This window comes from Neofelis nebulosa, chromosome 9, assembly GCF_028018385.1.
Source record: "Neofelis nebulosa isolate mNeoNeb1 chromosome 9, mNeoNeb1.pri, whole genome shotgun sequence".
Classification (NCBI taxonomy): Eukaryota; Metazoa; Chordata; class Mammalia; order Carnivora; family Felidae; genus Neofelis; species Neofelis nebulosa.
Window position 1 is genome coordinate 40,541,587 of NC_080790.1, and position 14,899 is coordinate 40,556,485.

At 45.2% G+C, this 14,899-nt stretch overlaps 2 protein-coding genes across 6 annotated transcripts in view; one reads left to right on the top strand and one right to left on the bottom strand.

Moving 5' to 3' along the window:
- The window catches only part of GGCX (gamma-glutamyl carboxylase), a 24,096-nt gene extending 15,321 nt beyond the window's left edge, over nt 1-8,775 (top strand). For all 4 annotated transcript variants that reach the window (XM_058683470.1, XM_058683471.1, XM_058683472.1 and 1 more), the window contains 9 exons: nt 1,112-1,275; nt 1,627-1,892; nt 2,022-2,153; nt 2,541-2,692; nt 3,153-3,322; nt 3,514-3,644; nt 3,927-4,074; nt 4,241-4,436; nt 4,872-8,775. In XM_058683470.1, coding sequence (XP_058539453.1) covers nt 1,112-1,275; nt 1,627-1,892; nt 2,022-2,153; nt 2,541-2,692; nt 3,153-3,322; nt 3,514-3,644; nt 3,927-4,074; nt 4,241-4,436; nt 4,872-5,064 — 1,552 coding nt within the window. In that variant the 3' untranslated portion in view covers nt 5,065-8,775. The remainder of the gene's footprint in view (nt 1-1,111; nt 1,276-1,626; nt 1,893-2,021; nt 2,154-2,540; nt 2,693-3,152; nt 3,323-3,513; nt 3,645-3,926; nt 4,075-4,240; nt 4,437-4,871) is intronic.
- On the bottom strand, nt 8,183-14,833 carry MAT2A (methionine adenosyltransferase 2A). Of its 2 annotated transcripts, XM_058683476.1 has the most exons (9): nt 14,605-14,833; nt 12,585-12,662; nt 12,365-12,487; nt 11,848-11,960; nt 11,619-11,762; nt 11,232-11,450; nt 10,825-11,007; nt 10,540-10,673; nt 8,183-9,841 (listed from the first exon to the last, which is right to left on the bottom strand). In XM_058683476.1, the coding sequence occupies exons 1-9, from the start codon at nt 14,693-14,695 to the stop codon at nt 9,739-9,741; spliced, it is 1,188 nt and encodes a 395-aa protein (XP_058539459.1). In that variant the 5' UTR covers nt 14,696-14,833; the 3' UTR covers nt 8,183-9,738. The 2 variants fall into 2 exon arrangements, with proteins under 2 accessions (XP_058539459.1, XP_058539460.1); XM_058683477.1 differs by lacking the exon at nt 12,585-12,662.
- Nucleotides 14,834-14,899: the final 66 nt, after the last annotated feature.

The following is a 14,899-nucleotide window of genomic DNA, read 5'->3' on the forward strand; positions in this document are numbered from 1 at the left end:
CATGACCTGAGATGAAATCAAGAGTCGGACACTTTAATCCACTGAGCCACCCAGGTGCCCCTGTCAGGCATTCACCTTTTAAAATTCCTTCCTTCCTTCCTTCCTTCCTTCCTTCCTTCCTTCCTTCCTTCCTTCCTTCCTTCCTTCCTTCTTAAATGTTTATTTTCTGACAGAGAGAATCAGCTGGAGAGGAGGGGCAGAGAGAGGGAGACAGAATCAGAAGCAGACTCTGCACTCAGCCCCATGTAGGGCTGGAACCCATGAACCATGAGATCATGACCTGAGCCCAAGTCGGACTCTTAACCAGCTGAGCCACCCAGGTACCCCAGTTTCTTCTCATTTATAAACTCCATGAAGAATCTACTCCCGGGGCTCCTGGGTGGTTCAGTCAGTTAAGATTCAGACTTTGGCTCAAGTCATGATCTCATGGTTCTTAGGTTCGTGCCCTGTATCAGGCTCTGTGCTGACAGCTTACCCTACTTTGGATTCTGTCTCTCTCTCTCTGCTCTCTGCCCCCTCCCTGCTCATACTGTGTGTGTATGTGTGTGTGTGTGTGTGTGTGTGTGTCTCAAAAATAAACATTAGGGGCGTCTGGGTGGCTCGGTCGGTTAAGCATCTGACTTCAGCTCAGGTCATGATCTCAGTCTGTGAGTTCGAGCCCTGCATCAAGCTCTGTGCTGACAGCTCAGAGCCTGGAGCCAGCTTTGGATTCTGTGTCTGCCTCTCTCTCTGCCCCTCCCCTACTCATGCTCTGTCTCTCTCCGCCTCTCAAAAATGAATAAATGTTAAAAAAAAAAATTCTTTTTTAAAAATAATAAAAATAAACGTTAAAAAAAAAAAAACACCTACTCCCTAAAGTACACTCACTTCTCAATCAAATTTGCTCTGTGGAATCTGCCCCTACTTATTACATAGGGCATGTGGAAAAAAATTGAACCACTAAAGTGTGTGGAAATGAAAAGGGGTTGGAAATTCCCATAGGGTGTCTTTGTGCAGAGTTCTATCCACCTGCTATGGTACATCCTTTGGCAAGGACAGGGTGGTGGAGTTTGCTGTGAATGCTGGGTTCTCCGGTGGGCTGGTGCCTGACCTTTGCTCCTGGTCTCTACAGACTGGTATTGTCCGAGGAGATGACTAGTCTGCTAGTGGTGCACTGGTGTGGACTGCTGCTCGACCTCTCAGCCGGTTTCCTGCTCTTCTTTGATGCCTCGAGGTCCATTGGCCTCCTCTTCGTGTCCTACTTCCACTGCATGAATTCCCAGCTTTTCAGCATCGGTCAGTACCTGTGGTCTGGTAGGAGATGGGAAGCCACAGGTTTGCGGGGAGGGACTGGCCGGAGACATTGTCTGGGAGTGGGAGATGGTGACGGGAACTGGAGTTAAACTGAGCCAGATGTAGTCACTGGAAAATGGCCGTAAACAGGAAGAGAGGACTGGGGCCTCTGGGCTCAGCTAGCGTGTTGTGTAGGAAGGAATCTCGGGGAAGTAAGAATCCTCTAGTTAAGAACTTCTTTCGTCACAAGTAGAATACCTGGGAGAGGCTTCCTGAAGTAGGGGAGTGGAGGGGATTACCCATGTTCCCTGCAACCAAACTCCTGAAACGCTTATTTTCTCCCTGCCTTCCTAGGTATGTTCCCCTACGTCATGCTCGCCAGCAGCCCTCTCTTCTGCTCCCCTGAGTGGCCCCGGAAGCTGGTATCTCACTTCCCTGAGAGGCTGCAAGAACTGCTGCCCCTCAAGGCTGCCCCTCAGCCCAGTGTGTCCTGCGTGTATAAGAGGAGCCGAGCCAAAGGTGGCCAGAAGCCAGGGCTGCGCCATCAGCTTGGTGCCGCCTTCACCCTGCTCTACCTCCTGGAGCAGCTCTTCCTGCCCTATTCTCATTTCCTAACCCAGGTATGTGTGGGCTGGGGGTTAGGTTGGGAAGTGGCCGAGGTCACAACGTTAGGGAAGTATGGGGCCGTGTCGGTTGAGAATGGGGTTAGGAGAACTGTTGGGCCGATTGCCTCTGTCCTGCTTTTTCAGGGCTATAACAACTGGACAAATGGGCTGTATGGCTATTCCTGGGACATGATGGTACACTCGCGCTCCCACCAGCACGTGAAGATCACCTACCGTGACGGCCGCACTGGCGAGCTGGGCTACCTTAACCCTGGGGTGAGATGTCTGATGCTGACAACTTACTGGTCTTCAGAGCTCCCTTGAGCATTGGGGTCTGATTTGGTCCTAAATATAATTATAAAATAAAACAAATTTGGGTCCACTCTGCCCACTCTGTCCTCTCAGGAGCCGGGTTGACCCTTCTTTTGTGTGAGTTCAAATAGGGCAGTGTCATTCACTTCCTTTGAATTGAAATTAGATTTAGGAAAGGTAAGTATATCAAGCCCAGCAATAAACAATTCTTCCCCAGAGACGAGTTGAGGGTTTTTTTTTTCCTGGTCAAAATAGGCACCAGACAGGACTCTCTTAGTGCCATTGACAGTGCATGACCCATCTGGGAGGTTGATAATGATGAGGTGGGACTAATGTGGGGGTTTGGGGCAGGTATTCACACAGAGCCGGCGATGGAAGGATCATGCAGACATGCTGAAGCAATATGCTACTTGCCTGAGCCAACTGCTTCCCAAGTACAATGTCACTGAGCCCCAGATCTACTTTGATATTTGGGTCTCCATCAATGACCGCTTCCAGCAGAGGTGGGCACAGGGAACAGAGAAGGGGAAAAAATGAAGTCCCACTCCTTTTGCCAAGATGAACAGCCCATGCTCCCCAGTGTTGTCTTGCTTGAAAGGCTGTCTGTCCTCTGGTGCATGTCCCTGTTGAATTGGTTGTGGGCATAGCTGATTGCTTCCAGCAGGGGGCACCATCAACCAGCAGAAAAGGTAACTGACTTTTTTTTTTTTTTTTTTTTCTCCCTAAGATGCTGTTAACACAATTCTCCTCAGGTGGCCACTAACCCCCATTCTTCCCAATGCTCCAGAATCTCTTTCTCCTTCTCTCTCTTCCCCAGACTGGCAATAATATGCTGACATAAGCCATTTCTTCTATTTGGAAACCCTGTTCCCTCTATCTGGGAGCAGTGATGAAGGGAACAGAACCAGAAATTCTGGTGCGTAGGTGCTGTGGTCTCTTTAGAACATGGTTTTCTTTCCTAAGGATTTTTGACCCTCGTGTGGACATCGTGCAGGCTGCCTGGTCCCCATTCCAGCGTACATCTTGGCTGCAGCCACTGTTGATGGACCTGTCTCCCTGGAGGACCAAGTTACAGGAAATCAAGAGCAGCCTGGACAACCACACTGAGGTGGTTTTCATTGCAGATTTCCCTGGTATGGAGGAAAGCAAAGAACCTTTGCTGTCTTTCCCTGTGGTTTCCTTGGCCAGCGACATTGCCTGTGATGGAGAGGGGAGGGGCATTCCTGATGGGAGGAGTGTTCTTGAGACCTGAAGGGTGGTAGTGGTAAAGGGAATTATTTCATCTTCCATGGGGTAAGCTGGGGAACTTTGTTGCCCCTGGCAGGGCTGCACCTGGAGAATTTTGTGAGTGAAGACCTGGGCAACACTAGCATTCAGCTGCTGCAGGGGGAGGTGATTGTGGAGCTGGTGGCAGAACAAAAGAATCAGACTCTTCAGGAGGGAGAAAAAATGCAGGTATTTTGTTGGAATTAACAATGGCAGAAAAGTTTAGATGAGTGGAGTTAATTTACTATAGACTCCAAAGTGGGAGCTCAAAAATCAAGGGTCCCCAGGGCTGTGAACAGCCTCACCCAGGATTCTAGAAGTCAGTTCCTTCGGACTCCAAAATACAATGAAAAGAAAGACGTCTAGGTAGGGGGGAAGAGGGGGTGGGTTGGGGTGGGGAATGTAGGAAGCCCATAGGCTGCCTGGGAAAGGTTAGAGAGTGAGGTATGTCCATTTCTTTTCCCTTGTCAGTTGCCTGCTGGTGAGTACCATAAGGTATATACGATGTCACCCAGTCCTTCCTGCTACATGTACATCTATGTCAACACTACAGAGCTTGCACTGGAGCAAGACCTGGCATATCTGCAAGAATTAAAGGAGAAGGTGGAGAATGGAACTGGTGAGTATATGAAGAGTTGGGCTAAGAAAGCACCTGGTTATAAGTCAGGGTTGTGAATGAGGATCTAGCCACTAAAGAATGAACTTGAAGTTTCTGGCTGGTGAAAGGAGAGTTCTAAAAGAGAGAATGACCTCAGTGATTCCTCTTTTTGCCATCTTCTGGGCAGAAATGGGGCCTCTACCTCCAGAACTGCAACCTCTGCTGGAAGGGGAAGTAAAAGGGGGCCCTGAGCCAACACCTCTGGTTCAGACTTTTCTTAGACGCCAGCGACGGCTCCAAGAGCTTGAACGCCGGAGAAATACCCCTTTCCATGAGCGGCTCTTCCGCTTCTTGCTACGGAAGCTCTATATCTTCCGCCGCAGGTGAGTTATACTGACAACAGTACTGGTCATTGCCGTCAGATGTTTGCAAGTTGGGTAACTTTTCTCTGGTGAAGGTAACGGGAGGGACAATCCCAAGAAAGGACAGTCTAGTGCTAAATACTTTTTCCTCTCCATTCTTTTCCCCCTGATGTAATGGAAGACTAAATGATCTGTGTCTGATGGCCTGCTGTCTTGTTCTGCCTCAGCTCACCGCCACCCTCCCTGTGGGTTATTCCTACCTCACTCTAGAATCCTTTACTGGACCATATAAGGAGTGGTGTGCCCTTCCAGCTGGGATGGGTGGGTCACCGGGGGGGAGATTTTCATTTATGCCTGAGTGACAGAAGGTAGGACCAGGTGGCCATGAGGGGTTCAGCAGGAATCCCTATGTAGAAACAGGAGTTTGGACTGGCTGGCCTTTTTCTTCTTTTTCAGCTTCCTGATGACTTGTATCTCACTTCGAAATCTGGTATTAGGCCGCCCTTCCCTGGAGCAGCTGGCCCAAGAGGTGACTTATGCAAACTTGCGACCCTTTGAGCCAGTTGGAGAGTCAAGTCATTCAAACACAGATTCTTCGAATTCTGATCCCCCTGAGCCAAATTCTGACCCTGTGCACTCAGAGTTCTGAGGGGGGGCAGATGTTGGGTACAGATGTGGGAGCAGCCAGTCATAGGACCATCAACCTATGCATTGGAAATGTGAAGAAATTGATATTTTATATATTTTTCTTCTTTATTCATAGTTCTTTTAAATTCAGAGAGGATATCTTAGAGGAGCCAAGAAAGTAAAGGATAAAATTTATCAATTCAAGGTTGAGGGGCTAGGACAGCCATTCTAGGATAAAGGGCTAAGAGTCAGGTTTAAAGTGACCAGCTCTTTGGGGAAAGAGATTTATGTGCCATGATAACAATAATGCCAAACTATTCTCAAGTACTTGTTATATGCCTTCATTATTTCATTTAACCCTTAGTGGCCATTAGCCCCCTATTTTACAGTTGGAGAAAGTAAGGCTCAGAGATCATATAATTTCAAAGACAACCCTCATAAGAGATGTACCCTGCCTCTTGTAATTTGCAGACTCACAGACAAGAATCATGAAATAGTGTTAGCCTAAAACTTGTCTTGTTAATTATAGGTAAGATTAGGATGGTGATCAAGTTCTAAATGCACAGAGTAATTTTCTCTTCCCTACTGTTGTGGTTCCTTTATTGTTCCTATTATAGCCAGTGAGTTTTTCAGTAGCAGCTATGAGAATAGGTAGGACCAAGTTAAATAAGGAAATTTAGATGATTGGTACTAGCTCTCTCAAAATAAGCTTTAGCATTCTCTCAAAATTAAATTTTAGCATCCTTCTACCCTTTCGTGAGCACAAAGTGATGTAAAGAGAACCAAACTTGGTGAGGGATTAAGGCATGTTTGCCGTTATTTTGTAGGCTTTGATGTACAGGGGGACTCAGGAGGCACCTCAATTCCATGAAAACTCAAAAGCCTGGCATTGGGCTAGAAAGTAAGAATGCATAGAGAAAAAGGAAGAAAAAAGGCCCCTGCTCTGGGTGCTCATGGTCTTGCAGTAAAGACAGTCATGGCAGTATATTGGCAGTCCCAGTAACTTTGATAAAGGATTACATCTGTGTTTTCAGGCTTTGCTTCCCATGCCTCACCCCACCCCACCCTACCCTACTTCCTTGGACAGTGGTCTCAGGGGGTCTTTCCTAGGCAGCTGCCTTCTCACTGTACACACTTGGGTTGATGTCCTCTCCAGTGGTTTCCAGTGATGATGCTTAAATTTCCCTCCTGCGCCCTAGACCTATATATCTAACTAGCTCCATCTGGATATCCCACAAAGCTTTCAAATTCTAACAACTTCTGTTCATCCCCAACTCAGGCCTCCTTCTCATTAGTGAATGGCATTTTTTGACCAAGCCACCTGAGTCCTCAGCCTTGATTCTTCCTTTTTTCTCACATTTCTTAAATTTCAAGTTGCATCAGTTCTACCTCTTGAATCTATTCATTTCTACTACCTCTGCGTTCTAATCTAGTTGGAGATAGACCTGAGCAGATACAGTTGTGCAAGTTGGGCCTGAATAAGGGCATCCCACTGAAGTCAAGTGGGACCTCATTCTTACAAGGCATTGTGTGGGTTAGCTAGCAATAACTGTGCCACGAGGTATCTTGGTCACTTGATAAGTGTGGGGGAAACACTGGTTTTCAATAGTTTTGCAGATCTGTGACACAATATACCTCGGCACCATGTCCTTTTAAGTTCAACCATCTCTTCCCCTGCAGTGCCCCCACGCCCTGCCCATTACATGACTGGTATTTGGGGAAGGGACTCCGTGGTAGTTCTAATATAGGCAAGGATGCTACTGTCCCAAACCTGTTAGTGCATCACCTCTTCTTCCCAATGAAAATGTTGGGATGGGATGGAGAGGACAGGTGGTAATCTTAATACTGTTTAAGAAAAGCTATTCAACTGAGTAAATCTGGATTCAGATTTCACTAGAAATCAGGTCTTGTGCAGCTGTTATGGAAATGGGACTATCAATGTCCTTTTTGCTAGGCCTTAGTGTTCTATTTCTCCTCTCAGCATTTGTCCCGGACCAAGTTGTTCCTTTAAACTGTATAAAGTCCAGTACAGATTTCCTTTTTACCTGCACATTGAGCTTTCCTTCCATACCATATTAATGCTTTGATCTTCAACCATTTATAATCACCATCACTCCATTTTACCTTTGCTTCTACTCTTCTCCCTGGGCTGGTCACTATTTCTTCACCTTCACTTTTTTTAAATAATTTTTCCCCTGTTAGGCAGAAGCAAAAACTGAACCTAACCTTAATTTCTCTAGTACTATCCGACTAGCCTATAGGCATCCAGTGCATCCCTATCCCCCTTATTTGGCCAGCAGTGCACTGGCATCTAAGAGCTTTTTGAAACTTTAAACGATACCAGGACTTAACCTTGCCCCCCTGCCAACATAGTTATATTTAAGCCTCCAATTGGTGTAATCAAGCATTCTTTTGGGTTTCACATTTTCAGATCAACAGTAAAGATGAACCACATGATTGCATACATGCTGGTGTAAACCTGTGCCAAGTGGCTCTGGTCTCTACTTTTAGCTCCTGGTTAAAAAGGGATGGTTCAAGCTCTGTTGTAAACCCCTACAAACTGCCACAAATTTAGAATAAGGGTTTTAGAAACTTGTAATATCATCACTGTAATTGTGCTCAATTTTTCACTGTAGCTCTTATTCTAGCTCATAAAATAATTAGAAGCTGGCCCCTCACCACTGCTCAAATTTTGCTGTGTCATGTACTGGACACGTAACTTGCAGCCTTTAACACCTGTTTATAATAAAGGGATTAACACTTTAGGCATAATAAACTTTTCCCCCCTACATTGGAAAGATGAAAAGGGGTTTAAATTTTCGACTAAACATCACTGTCCCTTTTACGTCCCTAATCTTGGACAGTTTTTAAATGTTACTGGCAGTTGAGTAGCTGCTACATAGTAAGGACATAGAGATTTTTGTCCACTGCGTCAACCAAAAAAAGCAATGCTAGACAGGTAAGATCTTGGGAGGTTTTTCTTAGTGCTAGGAATAGGATATACAAACCTACTGAAACGCCTGCAGTCCTGGATGAAGGGGTTTGAGATGATTTCCCTGAACCACGGGAAGGATTACAATTATTCAGGGATAAGGAGTATGTTCTCAGGTCATATTCAAACCAAAGAATAATGGACACAATTAAGGTAGAACCTAGCATTTTATTTAGATCTTCATTAAACTGTTGGAATTGAGAACCAGACATACGTAATAAACCTCCAAAAATAGATCCTGAAAGGCACTTTCTGCTTAGGGCAAGCAGTCATGGAATAAGCATGTAAACAAGCTGGCTTCTCTGTACCACACCAGCCAAGTCAGCTTTCTCCATGGCCAGCCGCACCAGCTCTGCCCTCCCTTCTATTAACACCAGCCAGACCCCCTGTAGGTCTAACCCAAGGTTTTTCTGTAGGACACCTTGGCCTACCTGGGAATGCTGGAAACATGTTGTTAAAGGAATCATGGTGTTGAGGAAAGAAAAAAAAAAAAAAAACAAAAACAAAAACAAAAAAAAAAAAACTTTTAAAAGCTGCCATCTGAGGTGATGGCTTCTCTGTACTTACGCCATACCCCAGAATACAATAAATAAGCAATTAGAAAATGTTCAAGTATGAAGGGATTTCCTCCTCCCCGCCAAAAGCACTGCTCTCTGAAGGAAGCTGGTTTCTCTGTAGCTACACCAGCTGTTCAGAAAGCTCATTGGACCTGGTTTTGAAAATAAAACAAAGTTAAAACCCTGGGAGGAATTATTGTGCAGTGTGGAGTACTCAGTCTTTCTTATAAAGAAAAAAAAAAGTTATCTGGTACCAAAGTGTGCAACCTACAGACCCTCAGGTACTGCCCTGTGACTTCTCTGTATGACATCACAAGGGTGCCAAGTGCCTGTTTTTCTAGAGCTAGGAGTTGGTGGTTTGGCTAGTGCTGAAACCATGCATAGGATTGGTTTACTAAATAAAAACCTTATTACGTACGTCCTCCAAAAGACAGCTGAAAAGTGGAGAGATTTTGATTTGGTGCTATTTAAGAGATGGCAATTAAGAGCATAAGCACCAGGGAGATGGTTTAATGGTAACTGCCTTTTTTTTTTTTTTTTTTTTAACGTCAGGCTAGAGCTCCAACTGGAACTTGCGTTACATGCAAGAATGATTGGATAGGGAACACTCCCTGACAAAGAGCTACATAATTAGAAATGGATCAAGTTATAAGGAAGATAAGGGAAGGCTTCACATTCTGAATAGAGCTCAAGACATTACAAATTCATGCTGACAGGGCTATGGCATTGCCAGACAGGCTATAATGGAACTACAAATACTTTACGTGCACATTACAGGACATTTTCAGCATTTGGTGGGAAAGTCAATGCAATTAGGATTTTAGAAGGTTGGGTGATAGGGCACAAAGGTTCGATTTCAAAGCATTATTTACTACAGTGTTGTTGGTTTGTTTCTAGGCAGTTACATGGATCACCTATGCTCACTAAATTCATTATAATGGTGAACAAAACACCTAGGGACAGAATAGCAAGCCCAACTTACAGTCCCCCACACAAGCTAAAATTCATGTCATTGACTAGAGTGACTGCAACTGATCAGGAGCTGAAAGAGGACAGGAAAATTTAGGAAGAAGGGCCCTTTCCCTCAGAGCTTGAAGGCTTCTCTGTAGCCTACGCCAACAAGTCTGGGGAAAAAAGGCTAACACTTTCAATATTTAAGCTTTTTGGGCACTTCCCATGGGAAGCTGTCCCTACCAAAGTGGCCATAGGCTGCAGTCCTCTGATAAATTGGCTTCTTCAGATCCAGATCCCTGGAATATACAAGTCCGTAACTTAATATGTAGCATTCAATTAAAATAAAGCAAAACAATCAGCAAGACTCATTTTCAAGAGTTCTGGCAAATGAGTTCAGTTCTCTGGGGTTTGCTAGGAAAAAAGTTTGTGGCAGAAGTGTTTGTTACTTCCCTGGTGTCCAAACTCCTCGCACAGTCCTTATTAGTAACTACAGTTCTTGTTTTTCCATCCTTGGCTCAACAAATATGAAAATTTGTCATTATTCTGAGAAATTCCAAGTGTCAAAAAGCTCATCTGAGATCATGGCATACTTACCAAGGTCCCATGCCCAAACCCTGTTTATTTTCTTTATAGCGGCCTTGAATAAATATCCCCACTTATCTGTACTAATTTAAGTAAAATAAACATCCCTAGATAACATGAGCACAAAGCCCAATATCAAACGTGAAAGACTTTTTCTAGGGTGGTTAATCTAAGCAATGGAACACTGTAATTTTAGATTTTTCTTAATATAAGCCTTTACTAAAGGCAACTTAGATAACATCAACCATTCTAGGAATTAAAAGGTTTCCCCACTTGGGAGTCTTCACACCCACCTTCACCTTCTCCGATTTGAACAGATCTCACACACACACACACACACACACACACACACACACACACACACACACACACACCCTCATTTTTCACTAACAATAGGCTTTACCATCTTTACCTGACAATGACCCCAGGGCGGAGGTCAAAATTCTTCTTCACAATCTCTAATAGCTCTCTCTCACTCTTCTGAGAGGTGCCATAATGGAAAATGGAGATAGACAATGGATGAGAAACTCCAATAGCATAAGAGACCTAAAAGGATTCAAATGTCATAAAAGTCAGTGATTAAGAGACCCACCCATTTGTACAATACGCTGGTATTTAAAAAACAGAAGTAACTACACTAAAAGCCCTCCCACTAGCATGCCTTCTAATCACTCCAATTATTTAAGAAAGTATATACCTGCACAAGAACCCTTCTGCACAGACCTCCTTTAACAAGGGATTTTGCCACCCAACGAGCAGCATAAGCAGCTGAACGGTCCACCTTGGTATAATCCTTTCCTGAAAAGGCACCTCCTCCATGAGCTCCCCAACCACCATAAGTGTCCACAATGATCTTCCGGCCAGTCAAACCAGCATCACCCTGAAATTAAAGAATTCAAGTCACTTTATGCCTAATCCTTTCCAATAAATGGTTCTAGATCAAGTTTCCTAAATACCTATTTCTGTATCACTCAACATACATCCTCAGAAAATTCACATGCAGACTTAACAAATCTAGAAAAAAAGGTGGTAGCAGCCAAATTTGCAAGTAACCATTACAGAAAATCCAAAAAAGTAAATGGAATTGATACTGCAAGGCCTTACCTGAGGCCCACCAATGACAAATCTGCCACTTGGCTGTAGATGATAGATTGTGTCCTCATCAAGGTATTTTGCAGGTACAACAGCTTTGATGACTTTCTCCTTTAGGGCATCCCTCATCTCATCAAGACAAACTTCTTCATCATGCTGAACAGATATAACAATTGTGTGGACTCTGATGGGAAGCACAGCACCTCGATCCTGCATGTACTGCACAGTCACCTTGAAGGCAAAGCAAATGATCAGAACATCAGTTTACTAGATAGGATAGAGAACCAAGGCAAAGCTAAGTGACAATACAACAAGATAAATACTAGTCTTTAGTAAAAACATTACTGATGTTCTGTGCCAAAGCAGTATGTGTAATCTATCTTTATGATCATCACTTACTTGAGTTTTAGAATCTGGGCGTAACCAAGGCAAAGTGCCATTGCGGCGTAGTTCAGCCAGTTTGGCATTGAGCTTGTGTGCTAAGACAATAGTTAAAGGCATACATTCCTCAGTTTCATCAGTGGCATAACCAAACATCAAACCCTAAAAAAGGAAAAAGTCACCAATGTGATCAATCCAAGCTTCACAATTTCACATTAGAAGAGATGCAAAGAGTCTACCAAGCTACCTGGTCTCCTGCACCAATGTCTTCCTCATTCCGGTCGAGATGAACACCTTGAGCAATATCTGGTGACTGTTGCTCCAACGCTACCAGCACATTACAAGTCTTGTAGTCAAACCCTACAAACAAAACAATGTCTTGTTTAAGAAGAAGGAGGGAAAAAAAAACCCATAGCAATACCCATGCCTTCTATTTACAAGAGTTATTTGAAATTTCAAATACTGCTATAGAAATCAAATACAGGTATCCCCCCACGTTTTGAAAGTTATTGTTTCATCACTTCACTTTTAGGAAAGACCTGCATTAGTACTTGTTTTCACTAACTGAGATCTCATGTGGGATCAAGCCCCACGTCAGACTCTGCACTGACAGGTCAAGGAGCCTGTCTGGGATTTTCGCTCCCCCTCCTGTTGGCATGCACTCAGACTCTCTCAAAATAAATAAACTTTAAAGTAAAAGAGCTAGAGAGTGTTGAAAATATCTGGAAAAATGAGCTTAGAAAAGCCAATTCATTAAAACACACCTTTGGAAGAATCATCGTATCCAATGTGTTTAATGGCTTCACGAACCACTTTCTGGTAATCAACAGCAGCTCTGGACGTAATTTCCCCAGCAAGAAGGATCATTCCAGTTTTAGCAACAGTTTCTAATAAAAGAGAAATTCACAATCAAATGCCACTCTTACAAAGTAATTTCCATGAGATTACCTTTTCATCAGTTGGTAAGCAATGTTTAGAACCTACCACAAGCCACTTTGGCATCAGGGTCCTGCTGAAGGTGGGCATCCAGGACAGCATCGCTGATCTGGTCACAAATCTTATCTGGGGAAAAAATTTGTCTCAATTTGTCTCATTGTCAATAGACAATCTCACTGTCACGCCCTTATAAACACAGATGTAAAGACCTTTGGGAAAGCTTTCTTTCAAAAATCGTGGTGAAACCTACAGAACACAAATTTACGAACTTAACCATTTTCAAGCATACAATTCAGCAATTCAAAGTATGGAGATCTTAACTGCTAAATAGAGCACTGCTTTACCAGAAACCTTTTGACTGAAGAATAAATGCTGGATATAATACTGCATGTTACTTGAAAACTTGATACCATAGTCTTAATATAGCTGCACCACAAGCTCACCAATTCAGATTAGCCAGAATACCCAGCACGTTTAACATATTTAAATTCATTGTGATATATGCACTTTACACCTTAGGAGGACTCTATTCCATCTCTTAAGTATTTCAGACATTTTGAAAAATTAAGTTCCCAGGCAGAACAATTTCCACTGTTATGCAGAACAGCCATATAACTCAAGTTAATCAAATTGAAGTGTTTATCCTCAAACCCAAAAGCAAAGCAGGGAAACATTTTTGATTTGCCAAAGGAGTAGTCCAGGAATATGAGCTGAATAGACTGGAAAATGTCCCATGTATTCTGAATCCTTGTTTCCTCCCCCACTGTATCACCATTTATTAAAAACAGGGAGAACAGAAATCCCTTTCCCAGAGAGATCACTTTCCTGAATTTTCTACAATCATCCGGAACAATTAAAGCAAAATGTACATTGCAGTCAAATCAGAAGTTCAAGACTTAATCTACAAACTGGTATAAACGCCTGACTTAAAGTATTAAATTAATAAAAGGTGGGCCAAATACCTGTCAAATTCTCAAAACTGAGGGAAGGTGGGTAACCCACACCAGAACACCTGACCTTCACTCATCAGGCTCTTGGGGTTTGTCCTCTCCTAGATCACTAGGCTGCTTGTGGGATTTCATCATAGGCACAGTAGACTTACTAGAGAAATGCATCTTTAAAGCCATTAGACTAGATTACCAGATCATTGTGGTCATCCTAAGAAAAGGTAGAACCAGTAGAGCAAAAGACTCCTCTTTACTAGACTGAGATTCAAAGTTCCTTGAAATAGCTTTACTCGTTCACGTGTAAATTGATCTCCATAATGGCGGACTAGTGGACAAAGCCCAGAGAAGGAGATGTTCGGTAAAACCCTGCCCAACGGTAAAGCACCAAAGACTTTAAAGGGAAATCCAACCCAATGGCAGCTTACACTTAATTCACGCTTCCAATCCTTTTCAAACATGGTCCAAATAAGGCACGCCTTCCCCAACCCGCGCTATATTTAGTTGGCGGCTGTCACCTTGACGGCAAGGCCATATACTGCCGAAGGACACATCCGTATTCTCCTGGGTACCGTAATGGCCCAAGGCAAGAATTAACGGACTCGGCAGACGTCCCGAGGCACGGACCCCCCACTCCGCACACCCGAGCGCTCCGGTAGCCCGACGGCTCCCCCTCGCCCGGATGCCACATGCGGCAAACACGTGGTTGCGGCTGCAATGCGGGGCGCGCGCTCCCGAGGGCCGGCCGCGAGCACTCGGGGCCGGTCGCCCACTCGAGGGCTTTCAGACGGCAGGGCGGAGATGAGGAAATAGTGCCCTCCCTGGGTAGAGCACAGCTGTCCCGGCCCCCGCCCTTCTCGTTTTCTAGAATCTTCCGCATGCCGAGGCGCGCGGCCGGATGGGAAGGGAGGGGAGGAGAGGGCAGGGGAGGAAGGGGGAGGGGAGCGGCGGCCACGCGCTCGGCACCGGCGGCGCCACGAGGAAGGCGCGCGGCCGCCGCTCTTCCCACCGCCCGGCGGGTGAAGGCACCTAGCACGGGCACCGTCGCCGGCCGGACTCGGCCGGCCGGGACCGGCCCTGCCCACGCCCCGCCTCTCACTTCCCTCCAGGGCTCGTCACCTCACCTGGGTGGCCTTCCCCCACAGACTCTGAGGTGAAGAGGAACGTGCCCTCCTCGATGAACGCCTCGTGAAAACCGTTGAGCTGCCCGTTCATTCTGGGGTTCGTAGTGGTGAGTATTAAGCGGCGTTGAGGAAAAAGGGAGCGGCGAGGCGACGGCTGCGAAATGCACAAGAGGACGGCGCTCTAATCTGCTCGGGCGGGCGGCGCGGAGCGAACGAGGCGGCGGGCGGTGCGGCCCAGTATTTATACACAGCGCCAGCGCGCGCCCGGCCCGGGCCCCGCCCCTCGGCGCCGCGC

What these genes read in the sequence shown, in the direction of transcription:
- MAT2A (XM_058683476.1), bottom strand. Translation starts at nt 14,695, where the DNA reads ATGAACGGGCAGCTCAACGGTTTTCACGAGGCGTTCATCGAGGAGGGC. An exon ending in TGATGCCAAAGTGGCTTGTG is followed by an intron (nt 12,488 to 12,584) that starts GTAGGTTCTAAA and finishes CTCTTTTATTAG; the next exon opens with AAACTGTTGCTAAAACTGGA. An exon ending in ACATTGGTGCAGGAGACCAG is followed by an intron (nt 11,763 to 11,847) that starts GTAGCTTGGTAG and finishes TTCCTTTTTTAG; the next exon opens with GGTTTGATGTTTGGTTATGC.